General features: G+C 49.5%; 1 protein-coding gene across 6 annotated transcripts in view; it reads right to left on the bottom strand.

Moving 5' to 3' along the window:
- The window catches only part of CCDC40 (coiled-coil domain 40 molecular ruler complex subunit), a 65,945-nt gene that overhangs the window by 13,816 nt on the left and 37,978 nt on the right, over positions 1 to 14,151 (bottom strand). For all 6 annotated transcript variants that reach the window (XR_010133702.1, XM_019027827.4, XM_063706029.1 and 3 more), the window contains 4 exons: positions 6,475 to 6,718; positions 6,206 to 6,388; positions 1,444 to 1,689; positions 221 to 434 (listed from right to left, as the gene is read on the bottom strand). Coding sequence is in view for 5 of the 6 variants with exons in the window: in XM_019027827.4 (XP_018883372.4) it covers positions 221 to 434; positions 1,444 to 1,689; positions 6,206 to 6,388; positions 6,475 to 6,718 (887 nt within the window). In the remaining variant the exon portion in view is untranslated. The remainder of the gene's footprint in view (positions 1 to 220; positions 435 to 1,443; positions 1,690 to 6,205; positions 6,389 to 6,474; positions 6,719 to 14,151) is intronic.

Genomic DNA, 14,151 nt, shown 5'->3' on the forward strand with positions numbered 1-14,151 from the left:
ATGACATTTCTCAACCCTCCCGCTGTGACTGCGAACTGGGCAGCTGGGCAGGCAGTGGTTCACATTTACAAAATACGGGGAGCATGCGTGTTTGTTATTTGCTTTTAAGGCTGCGTGCAAATCCAGTGATGTGCCCCGCTGAGTGCCCCTCCCCTGGGGGGTGCCCGCATCCCAGAGCTCGTCTGAGCATCTCTGCAGGGCCGGGCACGGCGGCTCTTACTTTCTACTCGTCGTTTCTTCTGCTCCATGATGTGGAGCTCCTTCTTGGACGCGTCCAGGGAGGCCAGCTGCTCCTCCTGCTCCTGTGTCACCTTGACCATCTCCTGCTGCAGGCGCAGCCAGGTCACCTGGGCCTGGACCGCCTTGCCATCGTGCTCGTCGATCAGCTTGCTCAGCCTTTTGATTTCAAGCTCCAGGGGCCCCACTTCTTCCCCCTAGATGGGATATTCATCAAAAAGCAAAATTAGGGCTGGGCGCAGTGACTCACGCCTGTAATGCCAGCACTTTGGGAGGCTGAGGCGGGTGGATCACCCGAGGTCAGGAGTTCAAGACCAGCCTGGCCAACAGGGTGAAACCCCCTCTCTACCCAAAATACAAAAATTAGCCAGGTGTGCTGGTGCACGCCTGTGGTCCCAGCTACTTGGAAGGCTGAGGCAGGAGAATCACTTGAACTCAGGAGGCAGACGTGCAGTGAGCAAGATGGCACCACTGCACTCCAGCCTGGGCAATACAGCAAGACTCCGTCTCAGAAAAAAAAAAAAAAAAGCAAAATTAGCCTTCTTGGGCTCAAAGGTCTTTGTGAGTGGGCTGCAGAGGGCCTGGAACCCTGAGGTCATGAAACTGGACGAAGGCTGAGGGGCTCAAGTTAGCTCTCAGCAGAGCCGCAAGCCACAGACCCCGCTGGAGGAAATATGGCTAAGGGGCTCCGGAGCCCCCTCTAGCTTCCCCATGGTGCGTGCGCTGGCAGGGTGGGTGGGGCCTCTGGAACCCAAAGGGGCTTTGAGAGTACAGGGACCTGGATGACGTATATGGCACCAGGCCTCAAACGCATCAGGCCACTTTTCTTAGAGCAGCAGACTATTTCGTGCTGGGTGAAAATTATTTGGAATTCAGACTTCAGTGGCCTTGAATAACATCTGATTGGACACAGCCGTGCCCATTCCTTTACGTTTTACCTATGCTCCTTCTCGCTATGGAGGCAGAGCCGTGTCACTGCCAGAGAGACCAACTGGCCACAAAGCCGGAATACTCTCTGGCCCTGTGCAGAAAAATGTGACTTAGAGCGCTTGGCACACGTGCCATTTTGCCTGTAAAGCGGGTAGGGAAAGAGGCAGTTCTGTGCCTTCCAGGAGTTCATGTCTGACCGTGGGGGATCTGAGGGGGCTCTGCCCCACCAGGCACCACAGTCAGCCGGGGACCGCGTCTCCCTGCCTGGGACCTCACCCCCAGCTCGGAGACCATCCGCTCCAGCTGCTTGTTGAGGAAGTTGATGAGCCCTTGCTTCCTCTCGATCAGGATCGTGCGCCGGGAGATCTCGCTCTGGCTGTTGGTGATGAGCTCGTTGACTTTCTTCACGTCCTGGTCCAGCTCCACCAGTGTCTTCCGGTGTGCGTCCAGCCTGCTGCTGGTGTGTGTGATGTCCAGGGTGGTCTGGGCAATGTCACCGTCGATTTTGGAAAGATGTGTCATCTGAATTGATGAAAAGAAATACCTGTGAATATTGCCCCCACCCGAGGCCCGGGACGAGTTTGCTGATCCACCGTTCCCTGACGGTCGGGATGTTCCTCTGGAGAAATTCCAAACGCACAGTCACGAGTGCAGGAGGCTGGATTTCCCACTGTCTCCAGGACCCAGCAAGGGACCTACTTGTTGGAACCCAGATGTTGGCTTTTTACAGAAAAGAGAGATCATGGTATTAGCTTTTCCTATTGATGTGGTTTGGCTGTGTCCCCACTCACATCTCATCTTGAATTGTGTCCCCATAATCCCACATGTCAAGGGAGGGCCCCTGTGGGAGGTGACTGGACCATGGGGGCCGTTACCCCCATGCTGTTCTCATGATAGTGAGTTCTCATGAGATCTGATGGTTTTGTGTGTTTGACGGTTCCTGCTTCACACACACTCTCTCTCCTGCCACCTTGTGAAGGAGGTGCCTGCCTCGCCTTTTGCCATGATTGTAAGTTTCCTGAGGCCTCCCCAGCCATGCAGAACTGTCAGTCAATTAAACCTCTTTCCTTTATCAGTTATCCAGTCTTAGGTATTTCCTTACAGCAGTGTGAGATCAGACTAACACACTTCTTAAATCGTAGCACACACATTGTGAGGAAATGTGAAAATACAGGCCAGGACAGAGAACACATTCAATTGCCTGCAATTCTGACAGAAGTTAGCTACCATTCCCATCTGTATCCATTCTTCCTCCCAGTCTTTTCTATATAATTCTCCAAAAGAAAAATAGGATCACACCCTACACACTGGGTGCTAACCTGCTTTTTAATCTGGTAACTCGGGTCTTATGTTCCTGTGCTCTGTAAGCTGTAATGGCTGTGCTGTACTCTGTCACATTTGCAGCATAGTTTATGAAGCAAGAAGCAATTGTTAGGCACTGGTTCCTCCATGCGTTCTGACCCCTCCTGCTGTCCGGCAGGTCTGAGCCGCCAGTGCTGGCCTCGTCTGTGGGCTCTTTGGAGGCATTAGACAGACTTTGGATCCCTTCTGGCAACGGGGGGTTTATCGAGAAGACGTTTGTGATAATCAGGAGTGAGGCAGTGGCAGTCACAGCTGCAATGGTGTGGCCAAAGCTGCTCTGGGAACAGGGAGATGCTGTCACCACCAGGACAGGGTCCTCTTCCCCAGGGCATGGCTCTAACAGGTGGCCTCGGGCCCTGTGTCTGCCCTGACCACCCCTGCCCGTCGGCTCCTGCCACACAAGGCCTCGGCTCTCTCACGACTGTAGCTCCCGCCTACCCCAGCCTCCTCAGGGCCATCTGAGCTTCTCCTCCCGCCACGCCTGTGGGCTCCATGTCTCTCACTGGCCACCATGGGCGGCTTCCCAGGAGACCCAATGTCCCCAGGTGGTGGAACCCAGACCCTGCCCACCTGGAGTGGAAGCTTCCGGCATCTGGAGTTGTGTGGCAATGTCAGCTCGCAGCCTCCTCCTTTGCCAAGGTCACCCTGAGATCTGGGCCCCCCAAGGACTCCCTGCCTCCCCCCTCCCCAACTGCCCTGCAGGGGCTGTGGCTCCAAGTCCCCTTCAGTCCCTCCCCCTGTCACAGCCAAGCCTGCGCCCCCGCTCCACTCCTGGCTGTTTGTGGTCCCTGTGGAGCCCACCCTGGCTCCCCCTAGGCATCTACACCATCCCTGGATTAACTGCCTGGACCCCATGGTTGACCCCAGCTCCGGATGCGTGGTCCCGCCCATCCACACTTTGCTCCTCCTCCCAGATATGCCTCCCCACCCCACCTTCTATCAGCCCATGAGGCTTTGAGCAGTTCAAACATCGCGTCGGGGGTGGTACTCTTTTCAGCAGCTGGACTGGCATCTGTTGGAAAATTGTCGTAATAGACGAATGTGTTGGTCCCAGACTCTTTGCTGCCCTCTTCTGGAAACTGGCAGCAAAACACGTATGACCTATCGGGCTGCCCAGACAGGGGCTCGGCGGGGGCCTGGGGGCCTGGGGGCCTGGGGATTGGGAACTGGACTCGGCTGGTAGCAGCACGGCTGGATGGGCTCCTTCACACCCACCATGCCCTTCAGCTCTGCCTGGCCAGCTCCTCTCCCACCCCTCAGGAGGGCAAAACCGGCAGAGCTTGGCATCGGGAATCTGTCACCCTCCTCTGAGACTAAAATGGGGACCGTTGGGCAGGCCCCACTGCTAGGATGTGCTCTGGAAATGGTGGAGCCCGTGGTAGCCTCTGGGGGTCCTCCAAAGGGGGCCTGCTTGAGGCGGGGTGTGGGGGAGGCGGTCACCCCTCGGGAAGAGGCAAAGAAAAAACAATTCAAGTAAGGAATTGTTTTTTCTAAGGACACAAGTCCCCTCCACCCCCACCACAGGTGATAAAGGGTAAAGCAAGATCCCAGGGGATGCGAACATGAGCTCACAATCGGGGGTTCCCTGCCATGGACGTCGAAGTCACACTCCAGGGCCCCCCAGGGAAATCAGCCTTTGGCTGGCAGCTGGCCATGCGGTGGCTCACGCCTGTAATCCCAGCACTTTGGGTGGATCACAAGGTCAGGAGTTCGAGGCCAGCCTTGCCAACATGGTGAAACCCCATCTCCACTAAAAATACAAAAACTAGCCAGGCATGGTGGCGCACGCCTGTAATCCCAGCTACCCGGGAGGCTGAGCAGGAGAACTGCTTGAACCCAGGAGGCAGAGGTTGCCGTAAGCCAAGATGGCACCACTGCACTCCAGCCTGGGCGACAAGAGCGAAACTCCATCTCAAAAAAATCAATAAATAACAACAAAATAAAATAAGATAAAATAAAAACTAGAAACAGCCTAAAGTGCCTAACAAGAGACTTAGTAAACAAAATATGTACATTTGCAGGATAAGATGTTATACAGAAATGAAAATTTAGGTTTTTGAAGAATATTTGGTGGCATGAGGAAATGTTATGTTGAATATGGTCAATACAACAAAATGAAAAACTATACAAGTAGCAAAGATTCATTGGCTCCCATTCTCTCTGTGTCATAGTTCAGTGATATTAATCACAAGCAGATGCAGACAGACCTGGGGGCTGGGCACAGTGGCTCAGGCCCACAATCCCAGGGCTTTGGGAGGCCAAGGTGGCAGGGCCACTTGAGCCCGGGAGATTCAAGACTGCAGTGAGCTGTGATTGTGCCACAGCCTGGGCGACAGAGGGAGACCCTGTGTCAAAAAATAAAATACATAAATACATAAGAAAAAGCAAATGGGCCTGAGTCCAGTGTTGCGTAAGGTGTGTGCTTGTGTGTGTGTGTTTGTAGGAGTTTGAGTGTATGTGCGTGTGCAGGAGTTTGAGTGTGTTTGTGTTTGTAGGCGTTTGTGTGTGTAGGAGTTTGAGTGTGTGTAGGAGTTTGAGTGTATGTGTGTGTAGGAGTTTGAGTGTGTGTGTTTGCAGGAGTTTGTGTGTGTTTGTAGGAGTTTGAGTGTGTGTTTGTAGAAGTTTGAGTGTGTATGTGTGTAGGAGTTTGAGTGTATGTGTGTGTAGGAGTTCGAGTGTGTGTTTGTAGGAGTTTGAGTGTGTGTGTGTAGGAGTTTGAGTGTGTGTGTGTAGGAGTTTGAGTGTGTGTGTGTGGAGTTTGAGTGTATGTGTGTGTAGGAGTTTGAGTGTATGTGTGCAGGAGTTTGAGTGTATGTGTGTGTGTGTAGGAGTTTGTGTGTGTGTGTGGAGTTTGAGTGTATGTGTGTGTAGGAGTTTGAGTGTATGTGTGCAGGAGTTTGCATGTTTGTGTGTAGGAGTTTGAGTGTGTGTGTGTGTAGGAGTTTGTGTGTGTGTTTTTATGAGTTTGTGTTTTCTCGTGTGTGCTGGGGGCATGTGCAATTGCATGTGTGTTCGTGTGTGCGAATGTGTTTGTGTGTGTGAGAATGACTACGTGTGTTTTTGTGGGTGGGTGCAAATGTGTTTCTGTATTAAAAATTTCCAGAAGGAAGTTTACCAAATTTAAAAAAAAGTTGCCTCTGGATGGTGGGCCTAGAGCTGTCTCATTTTCTTCTTTATGCCTTTCTGTATTTCTAAGTTTTCTTTTTTTTGAGACGGAGTCTTGCTGTGTCACCCAGGCTGGAGTGCAGTGGCACGATCTCAGCTCACTGCAACCTCTGCCTCCCAGGTTCAAGCAATTCTCCTGCCTCAGCCTCCTGAGTAGCTGGGATTATAGGCGCACACCACCACACCTGGCTAATTTTTTGTATTTTTAGCAGAGACAGGGTTTCCCCATGTTGACCAGGCTGGTCTCAAACTCCTGACCTCAGGTGATCCACCTGCCTTGGCTTCCCAAAGTGCTGGGATTACAGGCATGAGCCACCACGCCTGGCCTATTTCTAGGTTTTCTACAGTAAAAATGTATCACCCTTACAACCTGAACACCATGGAAAGGAGTGAGCACAGGAGGGCCCTCTGCTCACACTGACTCCGCCCTCTCCACCTCCAGGACGGCTTGCCCTCATATGCCCAGGCTGCAGGGGGCTTCGCACAGCCCCTCCCTGGGACAGGGGCCTACCATGTTGGTCTTCTCCTTCTGCAGCCTCAGGATGAGCTGGTTGAAGTATTTGGTGGTCTTGCTGGAGGTCATGTGCTCCTGCAGCTTCTCCCGGATGGCAGCGTCCGTCTTCCTCCTGAGCTCCAGCTCGCCCTGGATGGCTTGGCGGATGGCCTGCAACTCCTCCGTGAGTATCATTTGTTCCTGGAGACAAGGAGCCACAGGGTGGACGTGCCTGAAGAGGCACCACCGTGTGCCAGGTGTGACCTGTGGGGCGGGCCCGGCCTCACCAGCTGGTCCTGGCTGAGGGCATCCTCTGTGTCCTGCAGGGTGAGCCTGTAGGTGTTGAACTGGCTCTGCAGGGCCACCTGCTTGGTCAGGCACTGGGTGGTGAGCTTCTGCAGCAGTGTGGCTTCCGTCTCTGTCCGGTTCAGGATGCTTGCCAGCTTCTCGTTCTTTTCTTCCTCCTTCATGATGGATTTCTTATAGGCCTCAATCTCGGTGTCGATGGATTTGGCTTGATGCTGGCATTCTCTGCAGAAATGCAGCGGGGAGAGCCAGTTACGTGTCAGACATCAGAGAGCCAGTGCACAGAGCTGCGCCCCACACGAGGGAGCTCACTAAGGCGAACTCAATGCACAGAGAAATAAATTAGGAAGCCAACTCTCTTTTATTTATTTATTTATTTATTTTTTGAGACAGAGTCTCACTCTGTAACCCAGGTGCGATCTCGGTTCACTGCAACCTCCGCCTGCCAGGTTCAAGCGAGTCTCATGCCTCAGCCTCTTGAGTGGCTGGGATTACAGGTGTGCACCACCATGCCCGGCTAATTTTTAAACTCTATTTGTAGAGATGGGGTTTCACCGTGTTGCCCAGGCTGGTCTCCAACTCCTGAGCTCAAGCAATGTGCCTGCCTTGGCCTCCCAAAGTGATGGGATTACAGGCGTGAGCCACTGCACCCAGCAGGAAACCAACTCTTTTAATAGCAGCCAAATCTTTAAAAAATTTTTGTATTAAAAATTTTTATGGATAGATTGGCACATATTTGAGAGGTACATGCGATATTTTGACACAAGCATATAGCATGTCATGATCAAATCTGGGGAACCGGCCATCTATCACCTCAGACATGATCCTTCCTTCGTGTTGAGAACATTCCAAATCTTTTCCTCTAGCTATTCAGAAATACACACTAACTTACCGTGAACTGTAGTCACTGTGACATGCTATCGAACACTGGGCCTTGTTCCTTCTCCCTCACTGTATTTTTGCACCCAATAGCCAAATCTTGACTATTATTTTCAAATAGATCAAAAGAACTATTACCTATCGAAAGCCCAAGTTGACAACTCTTTTGTACTGTGATTATGGGGAGAAGGAAAGTGACGCATGGGTCAGACGTTGGGCTGGGGGTTCTCATCTGCCCACCTTCCTTAACCATGACAATAATCCTAGGAAGGAAATAGTCCAGCTTTACAGATGTGGCCATTGAGACTCAGAGCATTTCAATCACTAGCCCAAGGTCTGCAGGAAACAGCGTGGCTGAGGGAACACCAGTGGGCCCACTTCAAATTCTATTGTCTTTCCCCTCGACATGCTGCGATGAGATACCTGTAATTAACGTCAAGCTCTAAAACACAGATATCGGATAATCATTTCTAAAATACTGATTCAAATAAAATAATCAGATTCAAATCCTGTATTTGTTGGAGTGCAGAGGCACGATCTTGCTTCACTGCAACCTCTGCCTCCTGGGTTCAAGTCATTCTCACGCCTCAGCATGAGGATTTGAATTTTGTGTGTGTGAGGCATGTTTTCCTATTATTCTGGGATGTTCTGCGGTACTTTAAACATTCCTTTCATTCCTTTCTCTCTCTCTTTTTTTTTTTTTTTTTGAGACAGTCTCTCACTCTGTTACCCAGGCTAGAGTGCAATGGCATGATCTCAGCTCACTGCAGCCTCAATCCACCCAAGTAGCTGGGATTACAGGTGTGTGCCACCATGCCCGGCTAATTTTTGTATTTTTGTAGAGATGGGGTTTCACCATGTTGGCCAGGCTAGTCTTGAACTCCTGACCTCAAGTGATCCACCTGCCTCGGCCTCCCAAAGTGTTGGAATTACAGGTGTGGGCCACTGCACCTGGCCATCCAGTACTTTTTTTTTTGAGACAGAGTCTCGCTCTGCCACCCAGGCTGGAGTACAGTGGCGCGATCTCGGCTGACTGCAACCTCCTGGGTTCAAGCGATTCTCATGCCTCAGCTGCCTGAGTAACTGGGACCACAGGCGTGTGCCACCATGCCTGCCTATTTTTTTTTTTTTTTTTGTATTTTTAGTAGAGACAGGGTTTCGCCCTGTTGGCCAGGCTGGTCTCGAACTCCTGACCTCAAGTGATCCACCTGCCTCAGCTTCCCAAAGTGATGGGATTACAGGCATGAGCCACCGTGCCTGGTGATCCAGTATCTATTTTTAATGTGTGTGGATATTTATTGATACACTGATGAGATCAGAAAAAGCCAAAAAACAGGAAAGGGCCTCATTATGGATCGATGAGGATGATGAAATTATGGCACAGGCATCATTTAGAACACAGTGTGAAGAGAACTGAAAAGAACAACGGTGATTTCTATGTGTTCTGACATGGAATAACTCTAAGACACAGCACAAGAAAAACCAAGCTGCAGAGCGGGACACACTAAGCGGCCGCGGGTGATTTTTAAGTGGAGAGATAAACACCCGAGAATAATGCATATGTATGAACGAAATATATCTGGAAAGACCTTTCTGAAACAGTAACAGGTTGCTTGGGAAAGAGAATTGAAAGACTGGGGAGAGATGTGAGAAAAATATGGAAGGTATTATTCTAGTCCCAGAAGAAAGTACTTTCTGAATATTTGAATAAAAACTTATTCAAAGGATAAGACACTATCAATAGAGAAAGGAAGCCTGGCCCACATGACAAAACCCCATCTCTACTAAAAATACAAAAAAAATTAGCCGGGCGTGGTGGTGTGTGGCTGTGTTCACAGCTACTTGGTACACTGAGGCATGAGAATCACTTGAACCCAGGAGGCGGATGTTGCAGTAAGCTGAGATTGTTCTGCTGCACTCCAGCCCAGGTGATAGAGCAAGACTCTGACTCACAAAAAAAAAAAAAAAAAAAAGATAGTATCTACTGTAGAGATTTGCCATGTCCATGAAGCAGAAGATTTAATATTATTAAGGCCTCAATTCTCTTCAAACTGATCTATGGATTCAATGTAATTTCAGTTACATCCCAGAAGGCATTTTTTCCCCAGAAATTGACAAGCAAGTTTTAAAATTGAAATGGAAACCTAAAGGACCTAGGGTAACCAAAATAATTTTGAAAAACAACATCAAAGACTCAGACTATCTGATTTCAAGATTTTCCACAAAGCTCTAGTTAGAAAGACAATGTGGTATTGGTGAAAGAATGACAAAAAGATCGACGGAACAGAATAGAGAGTCTGGAAACAGACACACACACACAATACATTGATCTTTGACAAAGGTGTCACAGGATTTCAATACGGAAAGGACAGTCTTTTCAACAAGCGGTGCTGGGACAACTAGAGAGAGACACACAAAACCTGAGCCTGGACCCCACTCATACCACAACGAACGTGAACTTGAAATGGACCAGATGCCTAAAAGCGAGACCTGGAAAACTTGGGAGAAAATCTTCGTGACCCTTAGACATTTCTTTTTCTTTCCTTTTTTTTTTGAGACAGAGTCTTGCTCTGTTGCCCAGGCTGGAGTGCAGCGGCGCAATCTTGGCTCCCTGCAAGCTCCGCCTCCCGGGTTCATGCCATTCTCCTGCCTCACCCTCCCAAGTAGCTGGGACTACAGGCGCCCGCCACCACGCCCGGCTAATTTTTTGTATTTTTAGTAGAGATGGGGTTTCACCGTGTTAGCCAGGATGGTCTCAATCTCCTGACCTCGTGATCCGCCCACCTTGGCCTCCCAAAGTGCTGGGATTACAGGCGTGAGCCACACTGTGCCCGGCCTGACCCTTAGAGATTTCTTAGAGAAGACATAAAAAGCATGAATCAGGAAAGAAAAAATTTAATAAGTTGGACTTCACAAAAATTTAAAACTTTTGCTCTTCAAAAGACACTGTAAAGAGGTAAAAAAGACAAAGCCACAGACTGGGACAAAAATATTTTCAAAGCACACGTCTGATAAAAGATGTCTCCAGAAGATATGAAGAACTCTTACAACTCAATGATAAGCCACTCAGCGGAAAAATGAGCAGAAGTTGCTTCACCAGAGAAGGCACAGGAATAGAGAATAAGCCAGGGAAGAGATGCTCACCATCGCTAGTCATTAGGGACACGCAGGCTCAGACCGCAAGGCGATGCACCACACATTTGCTAATGGCTATATTTGATGGCTAAAATTAGATGACTGATAATACCAAATGTTGGCGAGGACGTGGAACAACTGGGACTCTCATAAACTGCTGGAGAAAATGCAAATTGGAACCAGTCACTTGGGAAAACACCGCAGCAGCTGTTTTTTTGTTTGTTTTTGAGACGGAGTCTCGCTCTGTCACCCAGGCTGGAGTGCAATGGCGCAATCTCGGCTCACTGCAACCTCCACCTACCAGGCTCAAGGGATTCTCCTGCCTCAGCCACCCAAGTAGCTGGGATTACAGGCATGCACCACCATACCCAGCTAATTTTTTGTATTTTTGGGTAGAGATGGGGTTTTGCCATGCTGCCCAGGCTGGTCTCAAACTCTTGAGCTCAAGCGATCCGCCTCAGCCTCCCAAAGTGCTGGGATTACAGGTGTGAGCCACCGCGGCCGGCAAGCATTTGTTATAAAGTAAAATGTACATTGAGCCGGAACCTTGGAGATACTGCAGGTTCAGTTGCAGGCCACCGCAATTAAGCAAGTATCACAGTAAAGCAAGTCACACAATCTTTTTTGGTTCCCCAGTGCATACAGAAGGTGCATACTTTACTGTAGTCTATCAAGCGTGCAATAGCATCATGTCTAAAGAATGTACATACTTTAGGCTGGGCGTGGTGGCCCACACCTGTAATCCCAGCACTTAGAGAGGCTGAGGCAGGCAGATTACCTGAGGTCAGAAATTCGAGACCAGCCTGGCCAACATGGTGAAACCCTATTTCTACTAAAAATACCAGGTGTCGTGGTGGGCACCTGTAATCCCAGCTACTGAGGAAGCTGAGGTAGGAGAATCCCTTGAACCCAAGAGGCAGAGGTTGCAATGAGCTGAGATCACACCACTGCACTCCAGCCTGGGTAATGGAATGAGACTCTATTTTAAAAAAGAAAAAACAACAACAACTTTATTGCTAAAAAATGCTAACAATCACCTAAGCATTTATCAAGTCATACTTGATAAAGTATGCTGGTAGAGGGTCTTGCATTGATGTTGCTGGCTGCTGACTGATGAGGGTGGTGGTTGCTGAAGGCTGGGGTGGCTGTGACAATTTTTTTTTTTTTTTTTTTTGAGACAGGCTCTGGCTCTGGCTCTGTCACCCAGGCCGGAGTGCAGTGGTGTGATCTTGGCTTATTGCAAATTCAGCCTCCTAGGCTCAAGCCACCACCTCCCTCAGCCTCTCGAGTAGCTGGGACTACAAGTGCACACCACCACACCTGGCTAATTTTTGTATTTTTTGTAGAAATGAGGTCTCACCATGTTGCCCAGGCTGGTCTCAAACTCCTGAGCTCAGGTCATCTGCCTGCCTTGGCCTCCCAAAGTGTTGGGATTACAGGTGTGAGTCACCCCACCTGGACGGCAATTTCTTAAAATAAGACAATGGATTGACTCTTCTTGCCACATCCATTGCCACATGGATCGACTCTTCTTTTATGAAAGATTTCTCTGTAGTATGTGATGCTGTTTGATAGGATTTTACCCACGCAAGACCTTCTTGCAAAATTGGAGTCAATCCTCTCAAACCCTGCTGCTGCTTCATCAACCAAGTTTATGGAATATTCTAAATTCTTTGTTAATTTCAACAATGCGCATGGCATCTTCACAGGAGCAGATTCCACCTCAAGAAACCGTTCATCCATAAGAAGCAACTCCTCATCCATTAAAGTTTGATCATATGAACACAGCAATTCCATCCCATCTCAGCTCCACTTCTCATTCTAGTTCTTGTTTCCACCACATCGGGAGTGACTTTCTGCACTGAAGTCCTGAGCCCTCAAAGCCATCCACAGGCGTTACAATCAACTTCTGTTAATATTAGGTTGGTGCAAAAGTAATTGCAGTTTTGCCATTAAAAGTGATATTTTGGGGCCGGGTGCAGTGGCTCACGCCTGTAATCTCAGCACTTTGGGAGGCTGAGGCAGGCAGATCACCTGAGGTCAGGAGTTTGAGGCCAGCCTAGCTAACACGGTGAAAACCCGTCTCTACTAAAAATACAAAAATTAGCTGGACGTCTGGCCTCAGCAGCGACCACCCCTGCCTCCACCCTCTGCGCTTTGCATGTTCCACTAACCCGGGGCGGGCGGCAGATGGAGGTGTCAGGCTGCTGGCGCCTCTGCAAGGGCAGAACACTAACCTGACCATGAGCGGGGACTTGCACATCTGTCCCCAATAAAAGCAATTCCAACCTTAAAAAAATAAAATTAGTTGGGCATAGTGGCAGGTGCCTCTAATCTTAGCCACTTGGGAGACTAAGGCAGGAGAATTGCTTGAACCTGGGAGGTGGAGTTTGCAGTGAGCTGAGATCGTGCCTCTGCACTCCAGCCTGGGCGACAAAAGAGAAGCTCCCCCTCAAAAAAAAAAAAAAAAAAAAAAGTAATATTTTGGGCCAGGCACGGTGGCTCATGTCTGTAATCCCAGCACTTTGGGAGGCTGAGGTGGCTCATGCCTGTAATCCCAGCACTTTGGGAGGCTGAGGTGGCTCATGCCTGTAATCCCAGCACTTTGGGAGGCTGAGGTGAGCATATCACTTGAGGTTAGGAGTTCAAGACCAGCCTGGCCAATAGGGTTGAAACCCCATCTCTACTAAAAATATAAAAAATTAGCCAGGTGTGGTGGTAGGGACCTGTAATCCTAGCTACTCAGAAGTCTGAGGCAAGAGAATTACTGGAATCCGGGAGGCAGAGGCTGCAGTGAGCCAAGATCGTACCATAGCACTCCAGCCCGGGCAACAGAGCAAGACTCCACCTCAAAAACACCAAGAGTAATATTTTGACCTCCTCTCATGAATCACGAATATCCTTAACGTTATCTAGAATGGTGAGTCTGTTCCAGAAGGTTTTCAACTTACTTTGCTCAGATCCATCAGGGTAATCACTATCTATGACAGCTATAGCTTTACAGACCGTATTACTGCAATAATAAGACTTGAAAGTTGAAATTACTCCTCAACCCACAGGTTGCAGAATAAATGCTGTTTTACAGGTGTGGAAACAACATTCATCTTGCACAGCTCCAGCTCCATCAAAACTCTTGGGTGACCAGGTACATTTTCTTTCTTTCCTTTTTTCGGTTTTAGAGACAGGCTCCTGCTATGTTGCCCAGGCTGGTCTAGAACTCCTGGCCTCAAGCAATTCTCTCACCTTGCCCTCCCAAAGTGCTGAGATTACTTGAGCTAGCATGCCCACCAGGTGCATTCTCTTTTTTGAGACAGAGTCTCGCTCTGTTGCCCAGGCTGGAGTGCAGTGGCGCGATCTCGGCTCACTGCAACCTCCGCCTCCTGGGTTCAAGTGATTCTCCTGCCTCAGCCTCCTGAGTAGCTGGGACTACAGGCACCTGCCGCCACGCCTGGCTAACTTTTTGTATTTTTAGTAGAGACGGGGTTTCACCGTGTTAGCCAGGATGGTCTTGATCTCCTGACCTCGTGATCCGCCTGCCTGGGCCTTCCAAAGTGCTGGGATTACAGGCGTGAGCCACCACGCCTGGCCGGAAGGTTTGATCTTCTGTCCATACCACCTGAACTTTCTCCAGATGCACAATTAGG

This window comes from Gorilla gorilla, chromosome 4 (assembly GCF_029281585.2).
Source record: "Gorilla gorilla gorilla isolate KB3781 chromosome 4, NHGRI_mGorGor1-v2.1_pri, whole genome shotgun sequence".
Lineage (NCBI taxonomy): Eukaryota > Metazoa > Chordata > Mammalia > Primates > Hominidae > Gorilla > Gorilla gorilla.